Source organism: Mastomys coucha, unplaced genomic scaffold (assembly GCF_008632895.1).
Source record: "Mastomys coucha isolate ucsf_1 unplaced genomic scaffold, UCSF_Mcou_1 pScaffold21, whole genome shotgun sequence".
NCBI lineage: Eukaryota > Metazoa > Chordata > Mammalia > Rodentia > Muridae > Mastomys > Mastomys coucha.
This window is the reverse complement of record NW_022196904.1, coordinates 100,310,749-100,330,089: the sequence shown is the minus strand read 5'-3', so window position 1 is coordinate 100,330,089 and position 19,341 is coordinate 100,310,749. Positions and strand designations below refer to the sequence as shown.

At 47.3% G+C, this 19,341-nt stretch overlaps 1 protein-coding gene across 1 annotated transcript in view; it reads left to right on the top strand.

The window, feature by feature from the left end:
• Galnt18 (polypeptide N-acetylgalactosaminyltransferase 18) overlaps window positions 1-19,059 on the top strand; it is a 305,010-nt gene extending 285,951 nt beyond the window's left edge. The window contains exons 10-11 of the mRNA XM_031387885.1: window positions 4,339-4,503; window positions 18,631-19,059. Of these exons, the coding sequence (XP_031243745.1) occupies window positions 4,339-4,503; window positions 18,631-18,777 (312 nt within the window). The 3' untranslated portion in view covers window positions 18,778-19,059. The remainder of the gene's footprint in view (window positions 1-4,338; window positions 4,504-18,630) is intronic.
• The last annotated feature ends 282 nt before the right edge of the window (window positions 19,060-19,341 follow it).

The following is a 19,341-nucleotide window of genomic DNA, read 5'->3' as shown; positions in this document are numbered from 1 at the left end:
AGGGTATCGTTTTTTTTTTATGCCCCTGGGGGTTTGTGAAACATCCAGACAGGATAACAGCCCACCTCTGCCTCTGACAGTTACTGGCAGGATGCTGCTGTCTCAGCACTCCTGGCCATTCTGTGGTATTAGTCTTTCAGTAAGGGGGCTCTCCTATGCTCTAGTACACAGTCCAGACACCACAACAGTTCCACAGGACCATGTGGAAGCCAGTCTCCTGACACTCTCTGGCACCTTTCAGCCTACTTACTGGAGGTCAAGGGGACGCAGGAATCTAGATGTGAGATGTGAATGGTCCTCAGCCTGGCTCAGAAGTCAGGCTACAGTTTAAATCTTAGCTGCTAGTCGCTGATGTGGGACTTTGGACATATCATTTAGTTCCTCTCAGATAACTTAATCTGCCTCAGCCTTTCATCTGTTCAATGGGTAGTAATGGCAATACAGGTCACAATTCAAAATCTGAAATGCCTCATGATCTGAAACTTTTTAAAAATTTTATTTTATTATTTTATTTATTTATGAATTCACTTTATGACCTGCTCACTGCCCCTTCCCAGCCACCCCCTCCCACAATCCTTACACCATTCTCCATTCCCCTTCTCCTCTGAGTGGATGGGCCTTCCTGGGGGAATACCCCCACCCTGGCACATCAAGTCTCTATGAGGCTAGGCACATCCTCTTCCACTGAGACCAGACAAGACAGCTCAGCTAGAAGAACATTCCACAGACAGGCTTTTGGGATGGCCCCTACTCCAGTTGTTCAGGACCCACATGAAGACCAAGCTTCACATGTGCTACATATGTGTGGGGAGGCCTAGGTCCAGCCCACGTATGTTCTTTGGTTGGTGGTTCAGTCTCTCAGAGACTGATGTGAAACTTTTGAGCACTCACACAGAAAATCCCAAGCCTGGCCTTCTATGAGAAGTAGTTATGTATAGAGTTGCCTTTAGACTATGTGAATAGAGTATGTATGAATCATAAATATTTAGTTCCTCTCAAATATTTAGGCTTAGGTTCTACCTCCAAGATAATCCATTATGAAAGTATAGGCTGATATTGTAAAATCCTTTTAAAGCTCTGAAACACTGTGTTCCCAGCTGTGGATATGGGGTACTCAAGCCCTGGGCCTGACCCATAGCCCTATTGGGGTTAAATGAGATAGATGGAGTGAGCCCCTTCTGATCTGGTATAGTACAACCACAGGCATTTCAGCTTGACAATTAGCAGTCAAAACCAGGGACTCCTGACAAGGATACTCCTGAGATTTTGAGCCAGGCCATTTAACTTTACTAAGAGCTGCTGTGTATTCTACCCCTGGGTGCCAGGAACCTCTCCTTCTCTAAGTCATAACTACAAAGTTTCTGTTCAGGCATCCCAAATGAGCCCTGGTAAGCAGAACTACCCCTTAACCCACATTGGAGACCATAGCTCTAAATCACTTATTGCTTCAACTTTCAAAGCCCCTCATTGCTCTGGAAGCATGGCCCTGCTTACTGAGCCTGTGGGTATTGAACAAGGGGTATCTTGCACAAAACCATTCCCTATTTTATGTGTTCAGGCCATTTATTGATTCAGTGTGCTCCTGGCTGGGCTTCTGAGATGTCCAAGGGAAGACTGGAGGGAGTCTCCCTTGCCAAGTCCCTTGCCAAGTCTCTGTGATCCGCCTGCTTCCTGCTTCCACTGATTGTTGGCTTTTTAAATGACAAACAACTGTCTGTCCTCATCATGATCTTCTGAGACTCGGGAGCAATAATCAGCTCTGGTGACAGCTGTAGCAGCGAGTAAGTGCACACATACCTCTCAAAGCATCTCCCCAGGCACTTTAGAGCAGCTAAGTGGATAAAACTGATTTCAGCTATTGCCTGCATGGCCAATTTGTGTCTGTGGACCCCGCCCTGGAGATGAGACAGGAGGCCCTGGTGACAGGAGGTAGGAAGGGAGAGAAGTGACTGGTCTCTGGCCATCCTTCTTTTGCAGGTCATGCTTCTGAGCCTAGATCCTGGTTTCCACAGTGACCATTGAGAGCTCCCCTGTCCTGAGATCATCTGACTTTAGTCTTAGGGACCTAAACAGCTGTCTTTCTCTCTGGAGAAAGCACAAGTGGCAGGCTGAGGCTGTGTACTTTTGCACATACAGGGAAGGCCTTGGGAGCTGATGACTTTTTGTTTCTGGCTCAAAGGTGGAAGGGTTGAGCAAGCCAGAGAGGGGCGGGGGTAACTCATGTGCCATGGCAGTAGACTTAGTGACATTGCTTCTTGGTGTAAGACTGGCTTGTTCATTATTCTTTTGTTATTGTAACAAAAAGCCTGGCAAGAAACAAATCAAGGAGGTCGGGTCGTGGTGGCGCACTTAGGAGGCAGAGGCAGGTGGATTTCTGAGTTCGAGGCCAGCCTGGTCTACAGAGTGAGTTCCAGTACAGCCAGGGCTATACATAGAAACCCTGTCTTGAAAAAACAAAAACAAAAACAAAACAAACAAACAAACAAAAAAAACTCAAGGAATGAAAGTTAACTGTGGCTCCTGGTATGAGGTTACAGCTTGTCAGGGCACAGCCAGCATGACCAAGGAAACATGAAGCAAGTGGTCATCCTGCCCACAGTCAAGAAGCAGAGAGGGGGAAGCTGCTGCTCAGCCTGCTGTCTCTTTTTCTCTCAGCCTGGAATTCCAGGGAGTGTCTTCCTCCCTAATTAAGCCTCCCTGGGAACTCCATCACAGACACACCCAGAAGTGCACCCCTCTAGGTAATTCTAAATCCCATCCAGTTGTCAGAAAAGATTGACCATCCCAGCTAGTCTCCTAGATTTAGATATGCGTTGGCCATACCAGAACTACAGTTTCCCCACTTCTGTATACCCAGAACTCAACTTGACAATTGATTTCTTATTTGGATGGATGGATGGATGGATGGATGGATGGATGGATGGATGTGGTGCTTAACTGCACAACTGTCGAAGCTTCTAAATCCTACCTACCAAATTCTTCCTCAACTCCAATAAACGAGAATTCTCAACTGGTTCTCAGGTTTTCTTGGTACAGCCAAGAAACCCAGGCCATAGAGTGAACGTCCTTGGGCTCACACTAGAAATTCATATATCAACCATGGCTAGCTTGACAAAGCATCCTTGTCTCTTATGTTCTGGTTCCATCGTCATGTTGCGCTGGGTGTGGCACCTTTTACCTCTGCTTAGAACTTTGGTCATCATCATCCTTTGCCCTGAAATGGGAGAAGTCAGTAAGGCTGGTGATTTTGATGTCTTCATCCCTGGATTTACTAAGCTGATGAACTGTAAGATGACATTAGAGGACTAGATTGGGTCATAAGTTTGCCCCTCTGTCTCCACGTACTTCTTCCTACTGAGGGAGGCTGCTCTGTGGTAGACTTCAATGAGCTCCTGTGTTCGTTGGCCTCTAGTTGGGTTTTACTAATTGTCAGTTTGCTAATGAATTGATGGAAGAGCAGAGTAGGAGGGGAAAAAAGAGGCAACTTTGTAAATCTCTGGCCAAGGCTGCCTTAGTAGAAATCTTGGTGCTGAGACTCCAGTGAGCTTCCCCGGTGGATGGTACTTCACATGTTGTGATACACTCATTGCTGGAAGCAGGGCATGTATTGTATGACTATCTGAGACAGATCCCTGAGTTGCTGAGGCTTGTCTCTGCAGCTTCATTCCCTTGTCAGCATCCCTTCAGTGTAGTAAGCCAGCCTTAGCTATGAGTCCTCATTGCTCAGGAGGGCAGACCTCAGGCTTCCCAGTAAACCTCAAGGCTAAAAGTACATCTGCCTCTTTACAACACTTACTAGCCCCTGCTGCGTACAGTCTTAGTCGAGATGGAAATTCTCTGTCTTTTACTTCCCAGCCCCCCAATACTGGATGTTCCCCAAAGGCAAGGCCTGAGCCTTTGTGCTTTGTGTCTCCTGGCCAAATGCAGTATCTGGCACAAAATATTTATGAAGGAAGTCAGTGAGTCTGCACATAATGGATTCAAGAGGTACTTTCAAAGCTGTGGGTGGTAAAATCAATTTAAAAGGTTATGGCCAATGTTTTTCAATGCAAGAATAGAATAGAAAATGGAGTGTGCCGAGCAGTGAGGGCAAGTTTTATTTCTTGAAAGTTTTGTCTCCACTCTACATGTAGACCAAATGCTCTCCTGGATTAAAGGTTGAAAGGGTTTCTTGCTGTTCACTGTCCCAGTTGAATGTCTGCAAGTCACTGGATATAAAAGTCAGGGATCTCTCCTCACCACAGACGCTTTGCCAGTTAGCTGGTGACAATGGTCACTTAACCTCCATGTCTCTGGCCATTGACCTTTGACCTTTTGCCGCTTCTCTTCACCCCTCAGAATGTGTACTACACAAGCAGCCAGCAGATCCACGTGGGTGTCCTGAGCCCTACTGTTGATGACGATGACAACCGGTGTCTGGTGGACGTCAACAGCCGGCCACGACTCATCGAGTGCAGTTACGCCAAGGCCAAGAGGATGAAGCTGCACTGGCAGTTCTCCCAGGTAGAAGTCACTGTCGAGATGAGGCTCCTCCTCAGGGCGGTGTCTGGACCATTTGTAAAGGGCAGTCCCCATATCAGTGACCACAGAGCGTCCTTTCCCTGGTCCCCATCAATTTGGAGGCTCACATTTAACATTTTACCTTCTCTTGGCCACTGTATCTCTCATTATGGAATAGCATTCCTGAATTCAAACACCAAGTTTTCAATGGACTCTGCCACAAGAGCTCCCCACCACAGGATGTCTGCTGTTAGGGTCATCTGCCTATGGATGGGAGTGCTGGCCTCCTAGATGGCAAGGCAGCTGATTGTTACAGGATGTGAGGGAACCCATGTGGTCCTAGAACTCCAGGGTACCTGGGGACCTGAGCAGAGTCAGGTGAGGGCAGAAGGGACTGTCAACATCCAGGAGACTAAGTCGCTGAAGCCCATCATTCAAACCTTCCAGCCTGTTGCTTCTGCCATAAGGAAGAAAGATGTTGTCGTGGGTGAGGCCGACTTTGATTGAATTACTACTTAGAGACTAGGAATGAGAGCAGGAGCCAGAAGGGTGGCTTATAGGGAACCAAGCGAGTTCTCACAGGCAGGTAGAGAGTGCTTTGGCAGGTCTGAGTGTAGGCTTGCAAAGTGTGAAGGATTCAATGAAAAGAAACAGGGATGAGAGACTTTGTCAGTCTCCATCATGGCGCCTTACCAACCATTGTCATGCCTCACTTCCAGTAGGAATAGCAGCTAGCAATATGCACCATGCCCAATGCTCCTCATAAAACACCCTGAAAGTCCCTTTTATACTTCTGATCCTGGCATGACATTGAAAGTGGCCCCTTGGAAGGCTGGGGTATGACATTTGTTTCTTCCTACGTTATATCCTGTTGAAACCCTAGGTTCCCCAGGCATGTCCTGTTGCTGCTCAGCACTGTACCTGGAAAGATACTTGTCCCTGTCCCCTGCTAGCCATGTGTCCCAAAGGAACACAGAATGGAGCTTCCTTCCTTCAAGTTCACAGGCAGAAGAGGCTCAGCATGGTGTGGTTGAGGAAGATTCTGGGGTCTGGGTGTGTGGAAACTATAGCTGTGGTTTCCTGCCCCAGGCTAGGAACACAGCAAGCTTATAGGTTAGGGACAAAAAGAGGGGAAGCTATTCCCTGGGGAGTAGGTGAGGCTGACTTTGGTAGGATGAAAGCAGATTCATGCCTGAGACTTCAGTGCCTTTGACAGTCATTCCACAGTCCATGGAAGCCACTCCTGATGCATTCTGATAGGCCTGCTGGGACCCAAGGTTTGCCCTGGAATGGCTCGGGAAGTTTAGAAACGAGTGGGACAGGACTGGTGGCTTTTCAGAAGCTAGGGTACTGGAACATTGCAAGTGTTCCATCTGATAGAGGAAACAGCATGAGCCAAAAGCTGAGCCATCAAAACTTACTCAGAGTCAATACTCTACTGAGTGGCCTGAGCCTGGAGGACAAGGAAGTGGGAGGCTGTACAGCCCCAGGACACATTGAAGTCTGGGCTTTCAAAGCCCTCTCTGGTGGAGACTGGGGAGCTGGGTTAGAAGTTTCAAGAAAGAGAAAGAGACAGGATGAAGAGTTAGCAGGAGACTAAAATTCAGTTTGAAAGTTAGATATTCTCAACTCTCTCTGCACCCTGACCTTGGGGGCCCTCAGGATCCTGGTCTGCCTCAACGCCACTTCCCAGGCAGCATCTGAGACTGACCCAAGGGTCTCAGACTTTAATCCTTAGGCTAATTTTGTTTACAGGTGTGGCTGAGCCCCAGTGTAGGTGAGCATGTCCCAGAAGGGTGTACTGGGCCTTGGGGACTTGGCATCACCCAAGTATGACTATTTTTGTCTCACCTAGTCTCCCAGATCCCTTTTCAGGCTTTGAAAAGCAACTCTGGAAACAGCAGGTTGACAGCTCTGTCTGTCAGTCTGTCTATGAGCCTCAACCTTAAGACAAAACTGTCTCCCAGTGAGAGCTCTCCTTCCTCCATTTCAGAATGTAGTCTTGATCAGGTAGCCCCACAGGACTCCTACCTGAATGGACTCATTGACCAGCCAAGCAGATAGTGCTGCTGTGTAGCACTCTGGGGGGCGAGGCAGTGTTTGCCACTTTAGCACATGTCTAATTAAAACTCTCCAGGTGCTCTGGCAACCACATCTCTGATCTCTCAACCAAATGGAACTGTTTGGAAGGAATATCTCTAAATTCCTGTTTGCAAACCCAGCACAGCTCCTTCTCATTCACTATTCAATAATGACTAGATGTGCAATTTTTGTTTGCTGTAACAATGATCGATATTTAGCAGGAGACCTGGAATCCATCCATCCACTGCTCACTGACAAAGGGTTACTGCTCACAAGGCTAAAGCAAGCCTGGAACCTCTTAAATGATTAAAGTCCTGTTTTTAAGCTTAGGAGATCGCTCAGTTAGTAAAACGCTTGCATCACAAGGACGAAGACCTAAGTTCGACACTCAGTACAGGCATAAAAACAAACAAACAAATGAGTGTAATGGTGTAGGCTTGTAATCCCAGAGCTGGGAGACTAGCCAGCCTGGCTGAACCAATGGGCACCAGGGTCAGTGAGAGAGGCTCTGTCTTATGACATGCATACACGCACATACATCATCTTGTGCTCAGACTAATTTTCTTGTAACATATTTTAATCTTTGCAAATTATGCAGTGACCTGACCAACTAGAGTGTTCAGCTGCAGTAGCTGAGCAGGAGGGAGATTTCTCAGGGTGCATTTGGAATCTCTTTTCTGGTTTCATAGTATGCATTATTTATTCTCCTGGGGACAATTAAACTTCACAGATACCCTGAATTAATTTTAAAGTAAATCAGTGGTATTCTTCTAGGTTTTATACACACACACACACATTTGCATATCTCTGTTCCATTTCATACCTTGCTTTTCTGTTTAACAAATAGTGTGTGCCCCTCTAACCTCTCCAAGCCCTTCTGAATTTCCAATGCTTCTGGCTGAACTGAGACGCTGACATTCTGAAACCACATTTGATGAAAACATATCCTGGCAACGCTGATGTACAGGGCTCTGATGAGCAATTTTCTGATGATGAACATTCTTTCTTTCAGTCGTTCATCAAACATTTATTGAGCACAGGGGTTTGGCAGGGGGATGCAGACATGAATCAGACATGGCCTCTGCCCTCGAAGAGCTTGTGGGCGTGTAAACACACAACAAAACGGGCTGATGAGAGTAGAAACCCAGGACTGAACAGAGCTCTGGAAGCCCAGGGTGACTGGCTTCGTGTGCAGAACTCAAGAATGCACGAATGTATGTGATTTGTTTGATCAGGCTGTTGAGAGCTCATATAAATAGTTCCTAGATGTCAGAAGGGAAGAATGCTCCCCAAACAGAAGCTCCACCTAGGCAAAGACACAACAAAACTGAGCATCCTTTCAAAAGCTCTATCTACTGTGTGGCGTGTGTACAGTTTAGTGTGTAATGGAGCAGGTGCACCGTGTGTGTGTGTGTGTGTGTGTGTGTGTGTGTGTGTGTGTCCACACCCTAGATTTCACCAAGCAAAGGGAGGGTCTAGGGAAGCTCTTAAGCTGTGGCAGTTAATTTCCATTACTATAGTGAGAAGAAATTGTTGAATTCACAGTTCTTGGTCAACTCAGCTCTATTGATGGCCTCCTGAAGGGTGTGGCATCACCATAGCTAGAGATGGGAGCTCCCAATAAAATGGAGCTCAGGCTACCTTTGGTAACAACAGGTTTTCATGAGAACCAACACAAGGGTTCCACAGTGGGCAAGGTCCTCAGTGACCTAAGGACCTCCAAATAGGCCTCACCTCTTAAAGTCCCCATCACTGCAACACTACCATTGCCAGGACACATATGTCACTGCAAGAAGACAAACCTTGTCTAAACCATAGTAGTATCCCTGGTGAGATCAGGAAGATACCCATGGCAGCTGGGTAGAGTAGAAGAGGAAAGGCTAGAGGCAGGGGTCAGGTAAGGAAGAGGCTGTCTCATCATCCCTTGGATAGCTGGGAAGATTTGTAGCCATGGAGAGAGCTGTTGGGAGGACTTTGTGAGACATATCAATGCTCTATTGGTCACAGCGATTGATTAGTGATAGTGGCTGGGCAAGAGTCAGAGTAGGATATATTAATAATCCGTAATGACCCCTAGCTCTGGATTTGAAGAAAAGTTTGTAAGGTGCCTCCTCTTCAAATAGCCATCACTTCATTCCACACACTGAAACCTCCTTAACATGGGAAATAGTAGATATTTGTTGCTTTCTACGCATTTTCTAACTCCTAATCCCCAGACCCATTAAAGAAATCCCCAAACTGCCTATCTCCTGGTATTATAAATTCCTATTAATTAAGTGTACAGCTTCCAGTCTTCTGAGAGTTCCCCTCAGCCTAGGATTTGAAGGACATTCTAAAACTCTGGGGTATAGCATTAGTGAAAGAGGTGTTTTGGTGTTTTGGACCTATAGACCAGGAAAAGGAGAAGGAAGCAGCAGATACTGTGTCACCAGAAGGACATCAGTAGAGCAAAGAATAGTCTGCCAAGGCTGCCCCAACCCTGACCCCCTCTGTGGCTGCTGGTAGTTAACCTGGTGCTAGAGTCACCTCTGTGAGACATTGCCGGGACAACCTGAGAAGGCTGCTGTGAATTGTGTCCTCTAAGTTCCAGCTTCCCTACAGCCCTCATATGCTTGTGAGTGGCAGTGAAAGGGACAGGCGTGCTGAAGGCCAGAAATATGACAAGAGGCTCTGAGCTCCTCATTCTAGAGTCTCAAGACTGGCAAATGCAGAGAGGAGCAAGCTTCTCCAATGGAGCTCTGCAGATCAGAGAGAGAAAATTCGTGACCATGGTCAGAGGTGTCCATGAGGTTGGTCCCTTCCCTGAATGGTCGGGCATGCTTCCTGGACCTGAAGCTCTACTGGTCTAAGCTACTGAAGTTAGACTGGAGACCTTAAGCTTTGTGTGCCATCTACAAGTCCCACTGGACCAGCCCAAAGCAAAACACTACACACCAAGAATAAGCCAAACTTAAATGAGGGTCTTCATCACATTTTAGGAACCCTCCCCCTTTACATGATGGAATAGTGGCTGTTACCTTGAGGAATGATGACATTCCACCCCAGAGCTACTTTCTTCAAGTGTCTGGAAGCATGGATAACAGAAATGTCTCTCATGCTTTAGGCATCTCCACCAGAGAACAGAAAGCCTGAGACAAAGTGGACTCTGTCCTACTGTGCCTCTCTACTACTATGATAAAACACCCACCAAAAGCAACTTGTGGAGGAAAAGGTTAATTTGGCTTACACAGCCAAATCATAGTCCATCACTGAGTGAAGTGAGCAGGAACTCAAGTGGGAACCTAGAGGCAAAAATTGATGCAGAGTCCATGAGGAACACTGCTTACTGGCTCGCTCCTCATGGCTTGTCCAGCTTGCTTTCTTATACAAATCAAGACCACTTGCATAGTGGTGGCACCATCCACACTGGACCAGGCCTTCCCATATTAACCATTAATCAAGAAAATGCACCACAGTCTTGTCTACAGGCCAATGTAATGGGTGCAGTTTCTCAGTTGGTACTACTTCTTCCCATATATGCCTAGGTTTGTGTCAAGTTGACAAAAATACAACCAGTACAGACATACAGTGTGCTGTTGATCAAATGGAAGGGTCCTTTAAGACAAATGTATGAATCTTAGAGGCCTCCTGATCACCAGATCTTGAACTGAATGTGCGCCTGAAGACAAACAAAATCTTACTTTCATTGGCCTTATTTACTATCCTTAGAAGCATGCAAAACATATTTTATATATGTGTATGTATTTGTGTGCATGTGCGTGTGTGTGTGCGTGTGTGTGTGTGTGTGTGTGAGAGAGAGAGAGAGAGAGAGAGAGAGAGAGAGAGAGAGAGAGAGAGATTCTTCCTATAACCAGATTTGTGATTTGTGACTAGTGTGGAAAAAATCTTTTATATTAAGCAGATGTTCATATTCCATGGAGTGGAGTACAAATTGGTTTGAATGTGTTCTGAAAGAGGAAATTTTGTCAGGCTCTGTAGCTTGTACTTTAGGCTAGCCAACCCCAACTGCCAGCTCTTCGTAGAAGTATTGATACCGCTGAGAATCCGAGGTTATGTGGAGAAAGGCCCACTTCCCAGCCCCGACTTGCTTCATTCTTGGAAGGAATGTCAATAAGAGCAAAGGTGTCTGTGGGTGCCAGGAAAGAGGAGCTTTAGGGAGCATGAGAAGATGTCTGGGGACAGCCCAGCTCGCCTATTCAGGATGGTTCTGCCTTCTGGGGTCTAGTGTGATAACCTGATAGGAGACAGATATTCTTCTGTAAAAACAAAAGCTATCTGCAGGTGCATTTCCCAGAGGCACTTCTAACCTTGCCCGAGTGTCCTCCACTCAGGCGAGGAGGAGCCCTGGACTTTCCCCAGCTCTGCCTCAAGCACTGTCAGCACATCCAGCTTTGAGAACCTTCTGTGCTGAAAAAAAAAAAAAAAAAATAGGGCTATCATCGGGTGTTTCATTACGGCTCTGGCACAAAGCAGCTTTTCATTTCCAGGTCATAGGAAAGGGTGCGAGTGGGACTGTCCAGTTCCCAGCGACTAAAAAAGCTTTGTTTAGAGCCTGTTTTCTTAGTTATTTTTAAAATTAGAGCAATCAGCACTTTCTTTTTCCTTCTCTTCCTGCAGCGACCAGGGCCAGGGGCAGATGTGATTGCTCAGCTCCCCCGAACTGCATGGGATTTTAAAAAGAATCAAATATTTATATAGTGTTTATAACATGCTAGGCACTATGCTAACCTTTTATAAGTAACACTTTGAAACCATGGCAGGGCTATGAGGCACCTGCAGACATGAGGAAACTGAGGTACAGACAAGTTAAGTAGTTATAGAAGTCAGACAAGGGGATGCTCTCTCAAGAGTTCATACACCGGGATGGCTCTGTCTTTGTCCAGAAAACCTGTGAATGGGAATTTGAGGCTGGGGTCTCCCTGCTGGTCAGGCATGTGTAGATGGACAGGATCACAGCCATCTTGGCAGCTCTCCACCCACTTGTGTCTTTGTACCCTTTTCTACCTGTCCTTGCTTACTTAATGTTGGAAATACCCATCTTCAGTCAGTGGCCTCCCACAGCAAGTCCCAGATAGAATTCCACTTAGGCTTGGGAGAGCCCCTGGAAGGAAGAAAACACTGAAGTGCATATTGAACACAGTAAGTGCTGAATATTCATACTACACACACACACACCACTTTACTCTACAAGACGCCTAATCTTGGGGTTTCTGTAACTAGGCCTAAAGTCCTGCCCAAGCTTTGAAGTATTTGATTACCAATCATTAAGTACTTAACCCAGAAACTCCTCCACTTGCTGAGCTTAAAGCCCAGGACCCACAGGGCTGCTTGCCTTTTGGAAAATTCATTAACAAGGAAGGTGGAGTAGGAGCTCTCAAGAAAGCAGAAGTCTGTGAATCCGGGATCTAGGATCTGTTACACCTTGACTTCAGATGTACATCCCACTACAAGGAAAGCCATCCCAGGCATCCCAGAAGCTCTTCCCATGGGCGCAAGCCGGGCCTTTCCTAAACAGGGTCACAGATGCTGTTGAGCCTTGAAAGCTGGACCCATACCAGCACTGTCATTAGGACAGCACTTGGGACATTTTCATGTCATGTCTGAGACCTTCTGAATCTGAAAGCTGGGTAGTGGTTGAGTTTCCCGAGCACTCTGGTGATTCTCCTCTCCAGTGGATGACCCCTGGGCTTCAATCCTGATCCGAACACTTGCTAACCAGGAGACTCTGAGCCAGCACAGAACCTCTCAGCATCAGTCTCTAGTTTTATGAAATTAAAAAAGAAAATCATCTCTACCTCTCAGAGCTACAGTGAGGAAGACAGCCCAGCATGTGCCTTCCAAGTAGTGCTGGGATACTTTCTTTAATGCTACCTGACCCACACCTAGCCACCATCCGACATACCTGCGGGGAAATCTATGATAGAGAGGTCTGTGCCTGAGGGTTGCATGGATGATGACTTCTGCATGTCCCAGTATCCATAGTCCTCTGTGCTAAGATCTTGAGTGGTCCAAGATGGTAAATGAGATGATAGACAGAAGCCCAGAATGGCTCAGCCACTTCCCAGGCACATGGTCACTCCCAAGGTCACATGACTAAGTCCTGAGAAAGAGTCCTTTCTTCCTTTTTTCTGCTTGGGACCTTTGTAGTTACTCCTTTAGAGGGACCCGAAAGGAAAAAAACGAGACAACAGTAGGGACTGGCTCTAGGAACCATTATTAGTATTCTTCATCCTATATGTTCAACTTCCGATTTGGTTTTTAATGGCTTCTTCCATATTTAATTTGGTTTCCATTCCAATTAAGCCCTCTGTGTTCTGCGGCTTCTCTCCTGCCAGGTTTAATTGCCCTTATTTAAATTCTTTAATTAAAAGTATTGTGTGTTTGTAGATCCCGTAGTTGTAAGTATTACACAAATAATTTTGAGGACTGGACTGGTAAACCAAACAAGCAGCAGGGCCCTACATGGAGAGAAAAAGGCTCAGAGCTCAGCTTCCAGCCCCAGCACCAGAGCTGCAGGCTGAGCCGCAGGGATTAGGACAAGAGTCAGCTAGCACATGTCCCAGCCTCCTTTCCTTCACACTTAGCCCAGCCCAGAATCCAGGGTGGCCTGCTTAGTATGTGGATCAGACCTAGGAAGTATTAGCTCTGCCTCTTAGATCAAAGCCAGAGTTTGGAGGCCCCACTCTCACTCCTGTGCCTCATCTCCCCCTTTTAACAATGCTTTTTCTGCCTTTGCATAAACACACTCCAAAAGTTCTCTGAGTCTCACCCTGAGCCCATCCCTGCCTCTGGAGCTTTTCATTAGGACCTTGGACCTGCCCCTAGATGGCCATCTCTCTCCTGCTATGTTTCTTCTCAGGTCTCACCTTTAGTAGAGGATCTCCCTCACCACCTCTTTCAGCTGGCAGCCATCTTCTGCCCCAGCTTGCCCAAGCCTCCGGCTGAGCCCCATGATTTGGGGCATAGCCTCATCAGCTCTTCTTCTTGCTGGAATCTGCTTCCAGCTCTCCCTCAAGAGCTCAGTTGCCACAGAACAAAAAAAGCCTTCTCTTTCTCAGTCATGCATACATTGCAGCAGCTGTGAAGTGGGCATGACCCTCAGTAGATGCTCATTAAATATTTGGCAGTGGCAGGAGGATGTATGAATAATGTCCCTTCAGAGAAGCCTCAAAGGGAACAGACCAAACCTCCTTGAATTCACTGAGACATCTTCCTCTATTCCAGCACTGAGTCCTGCCAACACCTCCATTCTAGCTACTACACAGAGATAGGCATGTGTGTGTGTGTGTGTGTGTGTGTGTGTGTGTGTGTGTGTATGTGTGTGTGTGTGTGTAGTGGTGGAGGGTGGTAAGGTTTGCTGGTTACTTATCTAGTGGAGAACAGGGAATGGGGAAGGTTCCCTGGGGTCCCAGCTGCCCTCTAAATGGAATCTTGAAAGTCTCCCAGCCTCTCAGGCCCTCAGCCTCCAGTTCTACAGAATGAGGGCTCCTACTATCTCCCCCTCTGGGAGGTGGGGATGTTGTAAGAAACTCATAAGATTATTCAGGGAACACGAGAGGAAAGTGGCAAATAACTTTAGTTCCAGTGCAGAATCTGCAGGTCAGGACACAGACCCCAGGCTGCTTCCTAGGGCGAGGAAGCTCTGAGGAAAAGGAATCAAGACTTCTTGCAAACCTGGTGAGTGGCAGGAAAATGCCTGGCGTTTGTTCCATGAGAGAAGCCATGTTCTGAGGAGGAGGGCCGTGCCCAACGCTGGTGCTAGCTGCCACCAAAGATGGTCAGGCTGTATCCTATCCCCCAAGCATGGTTCCTGGAAGCAGTGGGGGCTGCTCACTTTGTTCACAGAGCTCTTTCTGCTGAGGAAAGAGCTCCTGGCCTCATACACAGCCAGTCAAGCAGTCAAGTGGTATTCCCTCTTCCCACCCCCATTCCTGCTCTTTGACCTGAATCATTTCTTCCACACCCTTCTGGAAGGCCACACTGGCTATTTCTACCCCATGATCACATGTGGGCTGTCTGCGGGGTGCTGAGCACATGGGTTGGGTTGGGGCAGGTCAGGGCCTGGGAAATGTCAGCTTTACATATCTGAATCTTCTATTCCTTCCTCACTCTCTTGCCTTGAGAAGGTGCCCAAGGAAGGCCTGAACAGCAGCCGTGGCTGTCGGGAAAGGAGAGGCTGCAGTTGTCTCTCTTCCACAATGTTTTCCAAGCTCTGGGGGCCTGGGAGATATGAAGCAGCCCAGCCTCACTGTTGGCAGGGCCTGGTTTTGGCCCTGGAGATGTGCTGAGAAGCCAAAATCTGCAACCTAATGGATGGAGCTTGGTCCAGCCCCATTTCCATGACCCCTCTCCCATGCTGTTGCCCTGAACACCCTCCTGTGTGTATGTGCTGTATTACGGCTGAGAAACAGGTCTCCCATCAGCCCATCTGCTCAACCAAGAATCATTCCTTAGTCCTATAGACAAGTAAAGTGGGGAGGGGTGGCCGGAAGGAGGCTTGCCCAAGTCTCTGCAGCAGAAGTAGAGCAGAATTGAGAATCTCTGAAGTCAGTGCTCTCCAGTCTCTGCCTCAGGCCTAAAATGAGGCAGACCTTGGACTTAGAGAGCTGGGCTGGTCCTGATTCCTTGCCTGAGCTCTATCCCCATCTCCAGTGGCAGGACACGCAGCCTGCCTGATGAGGTGAAGAGATAAGGTCAGCTGACCACAGTACCACTTTAGAACTGTGAACAAATAATAGGGCTCAGCCTGTCATGGGACAACAGATATGCTCAGGTTTGGGGGCCGCCAGATTTACATAGATGCTATGGGAACTGGGGCTGGCAGTACAGTGAGTACAAGCAAGGGGCCTTGCTTGGAGCAAGTGTTATTGGATGCTTCTGGGCCCCCCAGAGTCCAGCCTTTGAAGGGCAGGATGGTGACTTAAGGGAGATAAGTTCAATGAGGACAGTTTGAAGTGTCCTCTATGGCTATTCCAGCATAGTACAAGAGCAAGGTGTGGCCACAAAAGTGCAAATCCTGGGCCATGTTGAAGAAGCCTGTTGTCCAGTGTGAGGCAGTCCCAACCTCATTCTGATCAGCACAAGCTAACTGGAGCTTATTCAAAGAGCCAGAATGGAGAACTAATGCAAGGTTACTGCATAAGGCACTAGGAAAGGGGACTGTGGAAAATCATGGAAGGGAAAATGTGAAAAAGAACATGCCCTGAGTGAAAGCCTGAGGGGAATGGTATGTCCCCTAAGATCCTCTGACCAAGAGTATTGTGGGAAGGCGATGCTCTGAGAAAGGTGGCTGTGAGGAACAGCTCTTGCTGGGGAGGGGATATTCTTCCTCCCTGGAGGTGCCAGGCACAGTAGAAAAGCCAGTGGCACTATGGCTGAGTACAGAGGCTGTTCAGTCTGCAAGTAACAGAGAAGGCTGACCTGCAGAGGGTCCTGTAACATAGGGGATGAGGGGGTTGGGATTTGGAGACCAATCCCTCCTCTGGCCTCAGAGCCTGTACCTGAGCTGCAAGGGGGCACAATGCCCCTCCCCTCTTGCTTCTGTTGTTTTTCTTCTCTTGAGATAGTGAGTTATAGTTCTCCCCAGCTGAGGGGCTTGGGTGTAGAGTAGAGTGCAGGGGGAGGGGCCCATACTAGTCACCTGCATGCTCATAACATGGCTTGCATGATCTACTGGGCCATCACCTACACAACAGGAATGACGAATCTGTACCCCTCCCAGACATTCGCACATCTACCCTACACTCTCTACCCCCAGCTCCTCTTCCCTGCCTTCCTTACCTGATCTATAAAGTATTTTCTAGGGGAGCTAGAATGTTCATTTAATAGTTGTTTCTCTTACAGATTTATTTATTTTTATTTTGTGTATATAGGTGTTTTGCCTGCATGTATGTGTACCACACGCAAGCATGGGGCTTGCAGGCCAAAAGAGGGCATCTGGTCCCTTAGAGCTGAAGTTACATACATTTGTGACCTTCCATGTGGGGCTGAGAATGGAGCCCACATCCTCTAGAAGATCAGCTCTTAACAGCCGAGCTACCTCTCCAGCCACTTAACTTTTTTTTTTTTTTCTAATTGAAAGTTAACACATGTAGAGAAAAGCATACAAAATTCTTGTTCAAATTAAAAACAAAGCCATCACCCAGGTCAGGAAATAGTATGGTACCGTATCCCAGAATGCCCCTTTATCTCCTTCCACCTTTTACACTCTCTATCCCATTAGGTGACTACTGTCCTGACTTTAACATCTGTTTTACTTGACCCAGTGGAAAGTTTATCAGACAATTATGTTTATCCTTTTGTCTGGCTTCTTTAGCTCAACATTGTACTTATGACTACTTTTCATTGCCATTTAGTATTCTACTATATAAATAGACTGTGAGTTTTTCATCTGTCTATTCTTGATGGGTGTTTGGGTTGTCCCAACTTTGGAGCATTTGCATCATGTTTCCAAAAGCCTTTACGTATGTGTCTTTCATGCACACATTCCAATTTGATATCAGCCCAGGCATGGAATTGTTAGGTCATGGAGTACACATGTTCAACTATAATAGACATAAGCCATTTCCTAGGTAGATCTCAGACGTATGCCTTCATGTTCTGTGGAAAGGCTGGCAGTTGGTTGCCATGGGGATGGTTGTGGCCATCTTGGAATGAGCTCCTTACTGAAGAGGCTTGCTATGTCTCCTTTATACAGTGCACTCCTGGCACGAGCTGGAGACAAATACAGGATACAAAAAAAAAAAAACACCATGCCAGATGGGTACCCTGGAGGAAGTGGCTGAAATTCTGGGTAGGAGGTGGAAAGGATCTGGGTTTTGAGGTGCAGCTTTGGCTCAACCTGCCACAGAACTGTATAGAGGAGTCCCAGATACTAAGGTGCACATAGGCCAGAAATCTGGAAGAAGATGGGGTATGGTACAGGGCCAGGGGAGGGATGGAGATGAGGAGGCTGGAGAGATAAGCAGCCCTGAGCCATGATGGCCTTCAGCACTGGGGTGTTTTGAGGCTGAGCATGCATGTCAACATGGTCACCAATCATTAGGATTGTGAAGAAGTCAGATGACAGGGGCCTAAGCCATGACAGAAGAGGGATTTGGAATAGTCACAAGGCACAAGGGAAATAGATTTGACAATCCTTGGTATCTAACTGGATGAGGAGGAGTTGGATGAGTATGGGAAACTCAAGCAATTTCCCACACAAACACCTGGTTACTACCAAGATGGGGATCATGGGATGAGTGGGTTTCTTGTGCTAGGTGAGTCTGGCAGATAGTGCCTACTCTTGGGATCATCATTGCTCAAGTAACTCTGACTGCTTAAAACCCAAGTCCAGCTGAGCACAAGCAAGGTGATGACAGATCCTAAGACATCCCAGGCTCTCATCAGGCTCAGAGCCAATAGTCTCTGAGCACGGCCCTCCCCAATCCCCCGTGTGCAGGATCTCAGCTGGGATGCTAGATAGATGCTTTTGAGAACACCACTTCCTTCAGGGGCTTTTGGACATAAGCTGAGTATTTGTGGCTACAAAACCATCCAGAATATCAGTTGTATGGGAGATCCATAGGTGCTCAGGACCTGAGAGCCTAATGGCCAAATAAATAGGTAATATCCAAGGACATGAGTGTTCTTGAGACCAACACTCACAACTCTCATGATCCTTGGGATGGCCTTAGGAGCAAGTCCCTAGGCTGGGAGGTGCTCAGATGCAGGTTGATCATGGAGAGGCCCTAAGAATGAGATTTCTCACAGCAGGGGCCAGCCCCCTGACTAGGAACTAGCTATAGGAGCCAAGCAGTGTGCCACAGCTCCAAATGGTAGACAGAATGAGGAAGGGATATCTCTACCTCTACAAAGAACTGGGGTCTGATGGGGAAACTGAAGCATACATCTAAGCTCAATCAATACACAGGAGCTGAGGGTATCTGAGGCCATTGGAATGCTAGTGCCCAAGCCATCTAAACTGGTGAAGCTACTCCCCAAGCATGGAGCTGTGGATCTACCTGGTTACCTCTATAGCCTCTGATGCTCTTTCTGTCTGGCTCCCAGGGAGGCTCCATCCAGAACCGCAAGTCCAAGCGCTGCCTGGAGCTGCAAGAGAACAGCGACATGGAGTTTGGTTTCCAGCTGGTGCTGCAGAAGTGCTCGGGACAACACTGGACTATCACCAATGTCCTGAGGAGCCTGGTGTCCTGACCCTCCTCCACAGGCACCACCAGCCACTGCTTTGCTACTGTGTAGCATCAGCTGCAATGTCGCCTGCTGTCACGTGGGGCTGCTTGGAATCTGAGAGGGGGAGCCAAGTGGGTGGCCTCCCCCACAAAAGAGCTTTTTATTTCCTATTCAATTTTCATGGAGTTTATAGAGAGATGCAGAGAGGTGGGTGAGGGTATAATATCCTGAACTATTTTACAATTGTAAATAGGGGACAAATGGAAAATATTTATAACTGGCAATAAAATATTATTGATTAAGAAAGGTCTTCACAGTCATTTTGTTCCCTGGAATGAGCTGGGCCTGGTTCCTCTGGAGTTGGAGTCTGGTAGCATAACATGTGTCTTCAATGCTCTTTCTTCTTCATGTTCTTGAGAAAAAAAAAAAAAAACTTTTAAAGCCCTACAGATCATGAAATTTGATGAACTTCATAAAGACTCTACTACCTAGTAAGGTCAGGTTCTGTGGTGCTGAGGTCAGGATCTTAAGGGGCCTCTGAGTACAATGTATGCATGAGACATGCGCCAGGTTCGACTCAGAGTAGGG